Source organism: Canis lupus, chromosome 29 (assembly GCF_048164855.1).
Source record: "Canis lupus baileyi chromosome 29, mCanLup2.hap1, whole genome shotgun sequence".
Lineage (NCBI taxonomy): Eukaryota > Metazoa > Chordata > Mammalia > Carnivora > Canidae > Canis > Canis lupus.
Genome location: NC_132866.1, coordinates 11,704,400 through 11,716,462, shown reverse-complemented (window position 1 = coordinate 11,716,462; position 12,063 = coordinate 11,704,400). Strand labels below are relative to the sequence as shown.

At 47.8% G+C, this 12,063-nt stretch overlaps 1 protein-coding gene across 4 annotated transcripts in view; it reads left to right on the top strand.

The window, feature by feature from the left end:
• Positions 1–12,063, top strand: part of GRK5 (G protein-coupled receptor kinase 5) — a 212,527-nt gene that overhangs the window by 137,474 nt on the left and 62,990 nt on the right. For all 4 annotated transcript variants that reach the window (XM_072805119.1, XM_072805118.1, XM_072805120.1 and 1 more), the window contains one exon: positions 9,524–9,636. In XM_072805119.1, the coding sequence (XP_072661220.1) occupies positions 9,524–9,636 (113 nt within the window). The remainder of the gene's footprint in view (positions 1–9,523; positions 9,637–12,063) is intronic.

Genomic DNA, 12,063 nt, shown 5'->3' with positions numbered 1-12,063 from the left:
TCTAAAACTGCCTGTATCTGCATAGAAATTTCTTTTCAAGGAGGAAAAAAAGCTGGCAGAAAGAATGTGACTGTAGAGGATAGCATCCTCAGCATGACTGTGAACAGAGTGGAGTGAGGGAGGGCCCTGGGTCACCAGGAAGGGAGAGCATCCACTACTGACGGAGCTGTCCCAGTGGCTGGGGCCACAGTAGGCTTGGTCCTGGCTCTCCAGAAGGTTTCATCACAGGCCACTCAGGGTGAGCAGGAGTGCTGAGCACCTGCTTGTGACCCAGGCCCCGCCCCTAAAAGGGGGTCACATCAGGTGGCTATAACCCCTTTGCTTCTGAGGGCCTTCTTGATCTCTGGCTTTGCAGATGTGTTTCTAGAATAGTTGCTTTCCCCTCATTTGTAACAATATTGAAAAATCTAGAGAAGTAGAACCAGAGGTCACATATCAGTGTGTCTCCTTTTTGCCTGGCATGTTTAAGAGGCACCACTGCTGATGTACCAGGTGCCTTTGTGCTGATCTCTTGGTTGTCATGCTCACCTAGTGCTAGCATGGAAGGAAGGCTTCCGATCGTGGAGTGGTGGGCTTTCAGTTTGGAAGGGGGCTCAGAGTGCATTGGGTCAGGCCTCTCATCTGGAGATGGCAGGTAACAGAGCCAGGCCAGAAACCCGGGTCCCATCTCAGCCCCTCAACTCTTTCCAACATGCTGGGCTCATCCCAGCTCCTGCCTGCAGTGCCTCTGTCTACCTGGCTGTTTCCTGGGTCCACCTACACCACCCGCTCCTCCCTTACCCACTCAATTCTTAGTTTTATTACCACTGCAAAGGGATATCTAAAGTGTTTGCTTTTCTTGGCCTTGAGGGTAAGGGAGAGGTTACTGCCTGACTCTGGGGCCCCATTATTGCCCAGAGGGCCCCGCAGTGACAGCATATGCGTCCTGTCCAGCTCAACCCTCAGCTCTTTCCCAGACTCAGTAAAACTCTAGACCAGAATGAGGGGGACAAAAGGCACGGGAAGATGGGGCTTGGCTTGGGTGTGTTTGTGTAATGTGCCATATGTCATTTTCTTTTCACATAAAAACATCTCTCTTGAAGCAATAGGAGGCCACTCAGCTGTTGCTAACCAAATACCAAATGTTTCCCTTCTCCTCTCTCGCTCCTTCCAAGAGGTGGGCTGTGAAGAATTGCCGTTACCCGTGATGCTATCTTGCCTTTCAAACGTCAGAGTTTTTTCCTTAGAGCAAACACTCGATTGTTTTTTTCCAACTTTGGCAGGAATTTTTAAGAGAAAGCTGTTTTCAAATCACTTTTCTGTTTATTGTTTTAGACCTGGAGTACAGCAAAGTGAAGGGCTCATGGCCCCTGCCTAATCCAGTCTCCTCACATCTGTTTTCCTAAATTGCCTCAGAACCTATCAGCCCCTCCCCACCCCTCAAAAAAACAAAAAACGAAAACCAAAAAAAAAAAAAAAACCCAACCAAAAAACCCAACCCTGCTATTTTGGAAAAACAGTGTTAAATAAAATAAAAAGGAAACAACGCAAACTAATATAAACCTCCAGTTGGTAGAAAGATGGTTCCAGAACTTGCTTTTGGGACCCCCACCCCCACCCTCCATGTACAATAAACATGTGGTTTCATTTCCAAGGGCTCCGGTGTTAGCCGTGTTAGCATTTCCATTTCCTCAGGAAGCCGCCTTTCTTGCTCTTACTTCTGAGACAGAACGTGCATTTTCATTGGCCCCTGTTCAAGGAGTGCCTGGGGCAACAATGAAATCAGTCCCAAGCAGGTTCTAGTCAGCGACACCCCGCCCCCCAAGCCCACTTCTCCTTGCTCCCCATCCGCGAGGGCCCAATGCCAACTCTCCCAGTCGGGGGAGGGGGTGGCGGCCTCGCTCGCTGGGGTTTGTGGCCTTCTGAGGGGAGCCACGCTGTCCTCGCCGCCTGTGTTCTGGCCTTCAGTTGGGAAAATCTGGTTGCCCTCCAAGCGTCCGCATACCACAGCTCTTAATTAAGAAAGTATGTTCCCATTTCGTGTCACTCGAAAAGAATGAAAACAGTGACAGCATTTATTTCTCTTCACTATCGATAACATTCCTGTTTCTGAGTCCACCGGGGGTTAGGAGTCTTGAAGGAATTGACTGGGTTGTGAGAGTCTAACCTCGGCCGTGTGCTGTGTGGGGACATGTGGCTTCTCTGTGTGAGGGAGGCTCCAAGCGAGGCGGCTACCTCCCATTTTCTTTCTGAACCTTCAGAGAAGTAAAAGGCACCGTTTCTTGCATCTTCTAGAGGAGCTATGATCTGGCCCAGGGGCTACAGCTTACGTGGGACCCGCTAAGTGCTGAGACCCGGCAGGCGCTCTCCCGCATTGCTGATCTATGGCGGCCCCCGGTCGGTGGCCTCACCAAGGTGCCCATGTGGGACGTGAGGCGGCCGTGCCCCTGGTCAAGAGACTTGCCCAAGACTGTAGGGCAAATTAATCCATTCTGGTTGCTATAACAGAATACCACAGGCTGAGTGTTTTAAACCACAGACCTGTATTTCTCACAGTTCTAGACGCTGGGAGTCCAAAATCAAGGTGCTGGCAGATTTGAGGTCTGGTGAGAACCTGCCTTCTGGTTCATAAACAACCATCTTCTTGCTCTGTCCTCATGTGGCAGAAGGGGTGAAGGAGCTCTCAGGAGTCGCTTTTATAAGGGCACTAATCCCACTCATGAACGCTCTACCCTCATGGCCTATCACCCCCAAGGGCCCTGCCTCCAAACACTATCACAATGGGGATTAGATTTCTGCATATGAATTTGGGGAGCTGTATTTAGTCTATAGCTAGGATCGTTTGCAACAGACCTGAGGTAGTGGTACCGTTAGTGGCTTATCAGGAGAACAGCCTGGGAGACCAGGAGAGGCCCTCAGCAAAGCACCCAACAGCACCAGGTGGTAGTGGTGAGGACAGGGCCCTTGTCTTGTAACTTGGTAAGCATCATGCCTGACCTGTGTAAGGTAAAACTGGAAGTGACTTGGCTGTGCCTAGACCTTCAGGACATGTTTGTTGCATATCTACATGCATGTGCCCGCATGCTTGCATGTGTATTCCCAGGCAGTTATGTTCATTACCAAGTAAATGAATTTGCTGACACCCTGAGTTAACACCCTTCTTGCCTCACCTCCTATCCCCAAGCAACTATCACTTTCTGTTTTAATTTTTTAACCCATTCTTTTTTTAAAAAACTCTTGTAAGAACATTTAACATGAGATGTACCCTCTTAATAACATTTACAGTGTACAATACAGTATTCTAGCAGAACTCTAGAACTTAATCATCTTGTGGGAATAAAACTTTATACCCATTGAACGACCTCTCCCTACTTCCCCTTCCTTCCCCTAGCCCTCAGCAACTACCATTTTACTCTTGTTTCTGAGAGTTTCCATATTTTAGATACCTTAGAGAAGCGGAATCATGAAGGATTTGTACTTCCGTGACAGGCTTATTTCGCTTAACACCTGGAGTCCATCATGTTGTCATGTGTGGCAGGATTTCCTTCCTTCTTAAGGCTGAATAATATTCCATTGTATGTATATGCCACATTTTAAAAATCCATCTATTGGTCAATGACCATTTAGATTGTTTCCACATCTTGGCTATTGTGAAGTGTTGTCACAGTGAGCATGGAGTGCAGATCTCCCTGAAATCTTGGTTTCCATCCTTCTGGATAAATATCTAGAAGTGGTAATGCTGGATCGTATGGTCATTCTATTTTTAATTTTTTGAGGAAATTTTGAATACTTTACACCATTCCTGAAGGTCTATTCACTGGCTTCCTGCGGTGGTCACAGACCTAGACCTGAATTCTTGTCGTAACACACCTTTCCCCATGCTTTGCCATGCCCTCCTGGCCCTCCTGGCTTCTCAAATGGGGACTTACCCCCTCACTGTAGCTTCTCCTTGCCCTCCCCCCAACTTCTGGCCCATTTCCCTGGCTTTGACCTTCTCCTTCTTCCCCACCACTCAGCCTCTGCTGGCATTGCTGTCAGCAAGGTGGTCACTCCCGTTCCATGCTCCAGTGTGCTCATCTGTGGGCACCACCCCTAACAAGGGCCCAGTACCCCAAGAGCAACCTGTGCCCTCTATGCTGAGACATCTTCCCAAGCATTCCCAGCAGGCCTGCTTTATGCAATTTTGTTTCATGGGCACCATTAGGTGGCTATAACTAGCCCTGTCTTGACTACTAAGCAAGCTGCTTAGGACAAAGACAAAGTCTGTGGTGCCTTGTCTGCTCTAAGGGATGCCATAACAAGGCCCAGAACACAGTGCCCATTAGGGGTTTAGCAACTGTCTGTCAACTTGCTAAAGGGACTATCTGCTGGGAAGAAATGGTTCTGTCTGAAGGCATGGCTGGAATTCAGTTCAGTGTTATAGGTAAGTGTGACGAGCATTCCTACTCATGGGCATGCTTGGGAGGTGTCAAACCCTTGAAGACACCAATAACACATGTTTTCTTTCTTTATTTCTTTTTTTTTTTTAAGATTTTATTTATTTATTCATGAGAGACACACACACAGAGAGAGAGAGAGAGAGAGAGGCAGAGACACAGGCAGAGGGAGAAGCAGGCTCCATTCGGGGACCCTGATGCGGGACTCGATCCCGGGACTCCAGAATCATACCTTGGGTTGAAGGCAGGCACTAAACCGCTGAGCCACCCAGGGATCCCCGACACATGTTTTCTTCAAGCCAATTTACTCCAGCTTATCAACAATGCAGGATTCCTACCACAGGGGTTACGCCCTCCCTATCCATACAGCAGTGACTCCCCAACTAGTGACCTCTGTTCATGTCTTAGGCTCCCTGCTCCCCACTCCATTGTCATCCACCTTTCTGTGGACTCTACTTGAATCACATGTGCTCTAAAATCACTGGTTCCTGATGGGACACTGAATCCATCCAGTCTCCTTGGCCTTGGGGCCCAGCTGTTTCCTGGGCCCAGCCCGCCTTTGCAACATATTACCTCCCACCATACTCTTGCATGCACAGTGAACCCAGCCCCTCCCTGGGGCACTCTGCCTTTTGATCAAGGGCATAGCTCAGTGTCTTAGAGCTTATAAGGGGCTGCTTCATAGGCCCTTCCCCGTTTACCTTCCTCTAGATATGTTTCAGTTTGCTATGTCCACTAGACCTCTGTTACCACAGCCAAGTTCAAACATCACACCACAAAGGCCACAATCCCATTTTTGGTCCTAACTGACCACCATCTGTTAACTCTAAGCCTGTTACTGGATCATTAACCTGCCAGTAAATATAATCTGTGCTTCCTCTCACTCATCCACACACACCCTGGTTGTTGAATTCAAGAAGAGAGTCTTAAAATGGAAGGAACCTTCTTGTATCAAAAATCAGGAGACTGGGGCAGCCCCGGTGGCTCAGTGGTTTAGCACCACCTTCAGCCCAGGGCCTGATCCTGGAGACCCGGGATCGAGTCCCACGTCTGGCTCCCTGTGTGGAGCCTGCTTCTCCCTCTGCCTGCGTCTCTGCCTCTCTTTCTCTCTGTGTGTGTCTCTCATGAACAAATAAAGAAAATCTTAAAAAAAAAAATTAGGAGACCTTGGAAGACAGTTTGTTAAATGAAGGGCCCACAAGAGTAAAACTGGAATAATTACGTGATTGGTGGATACTTTGGGATAGAGGAGCCTGAGGCCCCCTCATAACTTATATAATGACAACTTCTTCCTGGCCTAGAGGGAAGGGCCAATGAAGCATGGAGCCCAAAGCAGGATTTTCATGTTCTGGAAATGCTGGTGTGTATGTATATGTGTGGACAGTATGCGCATGGCTGTATGCATCACATCCCAGGGTTCTTCCAACCTGAGAGATAGAAAAAAAACTCTGCTCTTCTTTCCTGGCTTGCCCTCCCCACCACACCCAACAGACCACACTTCAGAGGAGAGGTGTGGGCAGGGCCCTTGCAAGCTGGATTTAAATAACCGAAAGGCTCCTGTACAAACCAAGAAGGAAGGGTCTGCTCTGAAGAGGTATTACAGACCTGCCCATGCTTCCAACTGTGTCATCTCACTTTGCAGAAGTGACCCACAGTGGGTTTGTGCCTGGCACTTTACATCTTTTCCTGTCACTCTGATCAATTTCCAAATTCATAGTCTCCCTTCTATGACCTCGTTCTTCATTTCTAAAGGAACCACAAATATTGCACTCCGATTTTGGTGGTGGTGGTGGTGGTGGTGATGCTTCCTCAGAAGATAGGCCTATTTATCTTTATATAAGCCTGAGAAAATAATCCAAATAGATGATTACTGATTCTTTTATCTCTTTCTGGGCTTCCAATGAGTGGCTTTCTTGCCTGGGATCCTCTGTACAGCTGGGAGAGGCACGGAACTGAGGTGCTGACAGCTTGTGTTGGAATCACATGGTGTTTACTGTGCTGTGAGTTTATAACAGCCTTGTTTCCATACTGACAGCAAATGCCATATGGAGAGAAAAAATCCTGTCAGATGAACCCTTAAGGAATCACAATATGGCACATGAAATCTCTTAATTGCTTTTGGAAATGGGGAGGGGCACATTGCTCAAATCACATAAGCCGTGTGGTTCTCTCTGCCATAATTGAATAAAATTGGAGTTTGACACAAGGTAATTTACTTTCATTCTGTGTTTGTGCTGGGGAGGTTCAGCTGATTGGGGAAGGGTGAGGAAGTTTGTTTTCCTCACCTTTGGTGGGGGTGATCAGTCTGAGTGGGAGGCAGCGAGAATGCAGCCTGTATCTACAGGGCATCGTGCTAACAGGTGCAGGCTACAGACCTGTCACCCTCTCAGCTCCCTCCTTCCCAGATTCCCTACTGTGGCTGACGATAACACTCATCTAACTTGACATTTTATTACTGTCACTTGGGATCTTGTCTACTTACCCACATGCTGTACCCTTTCCAACAGAATCCAAACTTCCTGAGGGCTGGGACTGCATCCCACCCCACCTCCCCAAACTGCTACCCCATCCCACTGGTTCTGGCACACACTGAGGTGGGTTAAATGTTCGTTGGAATGGCTATTTGTGAGCCATCTGTGCATGGAAAGGTAACCGAGTTAAGGCAACAGTCCAAGGCTAGTGTCAGCCCCTGGACCACTTGAGGAGGGGATCAAGAGGGGAACCTGAAGGTGGCCATCCATGTTGATCAAAGTATCTATTCAGGAGAGAATGAGAAAATTTTGAGTGCCTTATACACACTGTACTTAGAACTGGTGAATCCCCACAGCAACAGTTGCTGCCCTCGGGTAGTTTACCCATGAGAGAAGTGGGCTGCAAAACTCTCCAGCCTGTACACCTGGTCACTCGCTCTTTCAGTCGCAACAGACAACAACCCAACACCAACTGAATTAAGCACTCTGTCAGGTAAATAAAAGTGCAGGCACCGGGCTGGCCTTGGCGAGGCTTGCTTGAGGGGCTCCTGGGATGTTCAGATTGGGGTTTCTTTCTTCTGCACTCAGCCCCGCCTTCCCCTGCTTCCTTTTCTGTGGCTTCTCACTGCCTAGTGGAAAAGACAACTGTGGCAGCTCTTAGTTGACTGATCCTAAGACCTCAGCATCCCAGGGAGAAGCAAGCGCCTCTTCTGTACCTTCTAGGGGACTCCTACCCACTCGGGTGAGGTGCCTTGAACCTGTCCTTGTGGCCCAGAGACCGGAGTGGGGGGGGCTCTGATTGGCTGGGACGAAGTCACAAGTCTGTTTTTGAACCTATCACTATGGCAGAAACCGGGGCCTCTGACTGGCGAGGCCTGAATCATGTGCCCATCCTTCACCTTATGTGGCTGGGAGATGAGGGCTCTGGCTAGGACTGGGTCACGTGCCCATTGTGAGGCTCCCTTAAAACGTAGTGCTGGATTTTTACAAACTCAGAGAGCAGAGGTTCCTTGAAGAAATGGAGATGGAACAGACGAAGAGACCCCCAAACTCGGTGATAGCAGATGGGGTTTAGTAAGCATTTTCTATGTCTTAGGCCCTGTTCTGAGTCTTTTCTATGTGTTGTCTTATTTATTCCTCATGACAGTCCTAGAAGTTAGGGATGATTCCCATCCCCAGTTTACAGATGAGGAGACTGAGGGATGAAAGTGTTAAGTCAGATGCCTCAGGGCACATGGGCAGTGCCTGCTGAGGCTGGGGTTTGACCCCACGCAGTTCAGCGCCAGAGCCCATGCTCCCAGCCACCACCCTCTCTACAAGTCACAGTTTTACTTTCTGTGGATAAACTCTGGGTGTGAAAGTGAGTGGACATGATGGTTATGTTCATATCTCCTGTGTTCCTTATCTCCAGAGAAACCCCTTCTAGGGGGATAATTGTCCTTTTTCCTTCCTCCTCTGCATTCAAGGATATGGTCATCCCTTCTGTTTGGGTAGCTCTCCGGAGGTCTAACTTACCGTCTTCCCAGTGTCCCCATGAGGTCACCTGACCATTTCTAGTGCAGCTGCACAAAAGGTCCAATGATCAGTGCTTGAGAGGGTCAGAGGCAACAACGTTAAGTGGTCAGTCCTTTGAGTATCTTTCTGGCCAGAGAAATCTTCTGCAGAGGCTTTAGCATCACTGCAGGAAGAGCCAGAATGTACCACCCCCCACCCCCCTCTTACCTCCAACTTCTGCCTTTATTTTCCAGAGGAAGACTGAGGCCGGGAGAGAGTACATGAGTTTCTTGAAGTCACATAGCAAGTCATTGACTAGCACCTGGTCTCCAGGCCTCCAGGCTTGGAGTCTTGCACTACATTTCCTCTTTAGAACTCTCTTGGCTGCTGCGTGGCTGAAGGCTGGTCATTTCTTGTTTCCATGCCTCTAGCTCCTCAGCTGGAAAATGCAGGCTTTTCATAATTTGAAGTGCTTTGAATTACAAGTAATTTTTAATTTTTTCAAACTGCCCTAAACAAAGCTTATAAATAAACTTTTCAGATGTGGTTTGAGCTGCAGGCATGGTTTGATCCAGAGATTCATGACACCACGAGGACGCCAACTTTACTTTTTGTAATTTTCCCAGCTCTCACCTCCCCTGTGTATGAGCCTCATCATCACAGCAGCTTCCCTTGCAGTGTCAAGAGCACTGCAGCAGACCCTGGCCTCACACCCATGCACCCCAGCAACCAGAGGAAGAGAGACCACTTCTGCTCAGTGCACCCAGGCACAGTCTGTGGTCCACTCCAATTGGAACTGGCTTGGGCTATATGCCTGCCACACTTATCCAGTCGCTAAGTGGGGAATGTGACATGGTGATCAGCCTTCCAGGGGATAGAGTCGTCATCCCCAGAAGTGCTGGCATCTGGCATCTGGGAATCAGGTCATCAGAAAGGGGGGTGGGCTAATAACTAGAAGTTGCCTTCCTGTAAACCACCCTAGTCCCCTCTGAGTCTGCACAGCTTGGAGGTAAATAAGGGATCCTGAGAGTTTGCCAGTCATCCAGTTCCATCCATCTGGGGCTCTGGATCCAGGTGTGGCTTGATTGGACAGTCCTGCCTGGCTTTCTCCTGCATCTCACCACATTCTTTTCTTGTTTCCAGACAGAGATTACTGCAGTTTATGTGACAAGCAGCCAATTGGGAGGCTGCTTTTCCGGCAGTTCTGTGAAACCAGACCTGGGCTGGAGTGTTACATTCAGTTCCTGGACTCAGTGGTAAGTCTGTGCTCCTGGGGAGGCACTTTGGTCCTCTGTGATCAGTGATTATTTTTGCCCAAAGGAAAGATAGACCCCATCATTTAGAAGGGTGAAGAATGAAATTGGTGCTCAAGAAATTTCCAGGGCATACTTTGAGAATACTGCCTTGTCTGCAAATCTGCACCTGCTGGGTGACCATGGATGGGCCACCTCCCGCTCTGGGCCTCAGTTGACTGCTGCTTTAGAGTGAAGCCCTGTCAGTTCTCTGATGCTAGGAGCCTGCGTTAGTATGCAAGGTAGCGCCTGGGAAAGTTGGATAATACCCCAAGGTAGCAGTTGGATTCCATGGCTCATTCTCCCAGCTGAAAACCCATTTTCTAAAATTCCAAAGCTTGTGTTTGTGTACTATTTACTGTCTGCTTCTCCATAGAATGCAAGTTCCCTGAACCCAGGACCCCACGCTTCCCATTCACCACTGCCTAGCACAGTGCGTGGCACACACAGGCTTTAGTAAACGTTTGTGGAATGAACATGTGTTGGCTGTTTCAAGCCAATCTGACAGTTGCTGGCTCCAGCGGCTGCTGGCATGTGTGGCCGTGTTTGACACCATATGGCGACTTCTTTCAGATTTACTGGTCATTGAGTTGTTTAACAAATGGTAATTAATCTGCATGGGCTTTTAGGACAGGATGTGGGAATATGCAGGAGTTCCTCAGCATTCATGCAGGGGGGGCAGGGCCTCTCAGCCTGGCAGACTGCCTTTTGCATGTTTATCTAAGGAAGGTGGACAGTGGGTGGGAGGGCAAGGAACGGAGACCAGTCATGCAAGGAATGAGGTATTCTCAGGCTCCCTTTCCCTGGGCAGGGGACTAAGATGCTCCTGTTTCCTAGAGGCCCTAATGCCACCCTTGGCTGCAGCCATCCCGACCAGTGTCTCAGTTCGGGGGATAGTCCTGTGGAGCCCAAGTTTCTATGTTTGCTTCAGGGTCTCAGTGTGGATCTCTAGATTTACAAACCAAACTGCCCCCTGAGTGTCTCCACCAGAAGTCACCTTCCCCCAGATTCCCAAACCTATCCAGTCCTGACGTGTTCCCTAACCCAGAGACCAGCACCCATAGTCACCCACGCCTGAAATCTTTGCAATTTCCTTAACCCCCCCTTCCTCATCTCTTCCCCCATTTAATCAATCATCTAATCATCTAATAATTTATGTCTGTATCCCCCATATAATAATCATATGCCTGATTCCTTGACTTCTCACAGACCAGTTCTCCTCCATAGCCTCTGTCCTGGTTCTAGTGGAGGCTCTCAGGATGTCTTACATAGTGACTATGATAGTTTTCAATCTTGGCTGAGTAGTAGAAACACCTGGGGAGTCTTAAAAAAATACCAATGCCTGAGCTAAAGCCCAGACTCATTAATTTGAATCTCAGAGGGGGGGTGGGGGAGACTAGTATTTTCATAACTTCTCATAATTTCAAACGGTAAAAAAGTAAAGTCGAAGAGTAGCTTATGCATCCTTCACCCCACTTTGACCATTATGAACTCATGGCCAGTCTTGTTTCACTACGTCCTTTCTGTCTGTAGCATTTTGTACCAGAGCTCACACATTTGATTTCATCTGTGAGCATTTCAGTTCAGTATCCCTGAACGAGAAGGGCTCTCTCACACACAAAGAATCACTACAATACCCTTAGTGCAGTTCTAAGAAAAGTAATTATTATCATCAAATATTAGTGTTTTAATGTCCATCTTTCTCATACTTTCCATAAATGCTTGTTTTATCAGGATATAACCATCTCTCTTTGTTCATCCAGAAGAGTGTCCCATAGTCTGAATTGTGCTCTTTCACCCTACGTGTCATTTAATAGTTTCTCTGTATTGCTTGTAAATTCCTCATTGAATCAAGAAACTTGATCAGATTTCAGTTTCAGGGTTTTTTTTTTTTTTTTTTTTTTTTTTTTGCAGGGGTAGGGTGACTTCATAAGTGGTTTTATGTTCTTCCATCAGGGAACATTATTATCTGCTTGTCTTTCTTTTAGAGGTGGCAGCAGATTTAGCTATTCAGTGCCTAAATGTGTTGATTAGTTAGGGGTTGCAGCGTGGTGACATTCTCATTTTGTCATTCCTTCTTTATTTGCTAACTGGAAAATACTTCCTTTCAATTACTGTTTGGTTACCCAGTGATAAAGTTCATGGAAGAGTTGCTTCATTCTTTCCCTATATTTATGTTTTCAAAGAACCAGATCAGTTCACTAGCACCCTCCAATACTAGTAACCAGTGTGTTTTAAAGGCGTGGAGTTAAACACGGCTGTGTTTCAATGCGTTGTGGTCATTAGCCTTATAGATGCTCCATGGTCTCATCGTTGGCCACCAGGTTGGCTTCTGAGCCCTTGAGAGGACCCAGTCATCACAGGGAGCTCCTTGTTATCTGGTAGGATGTG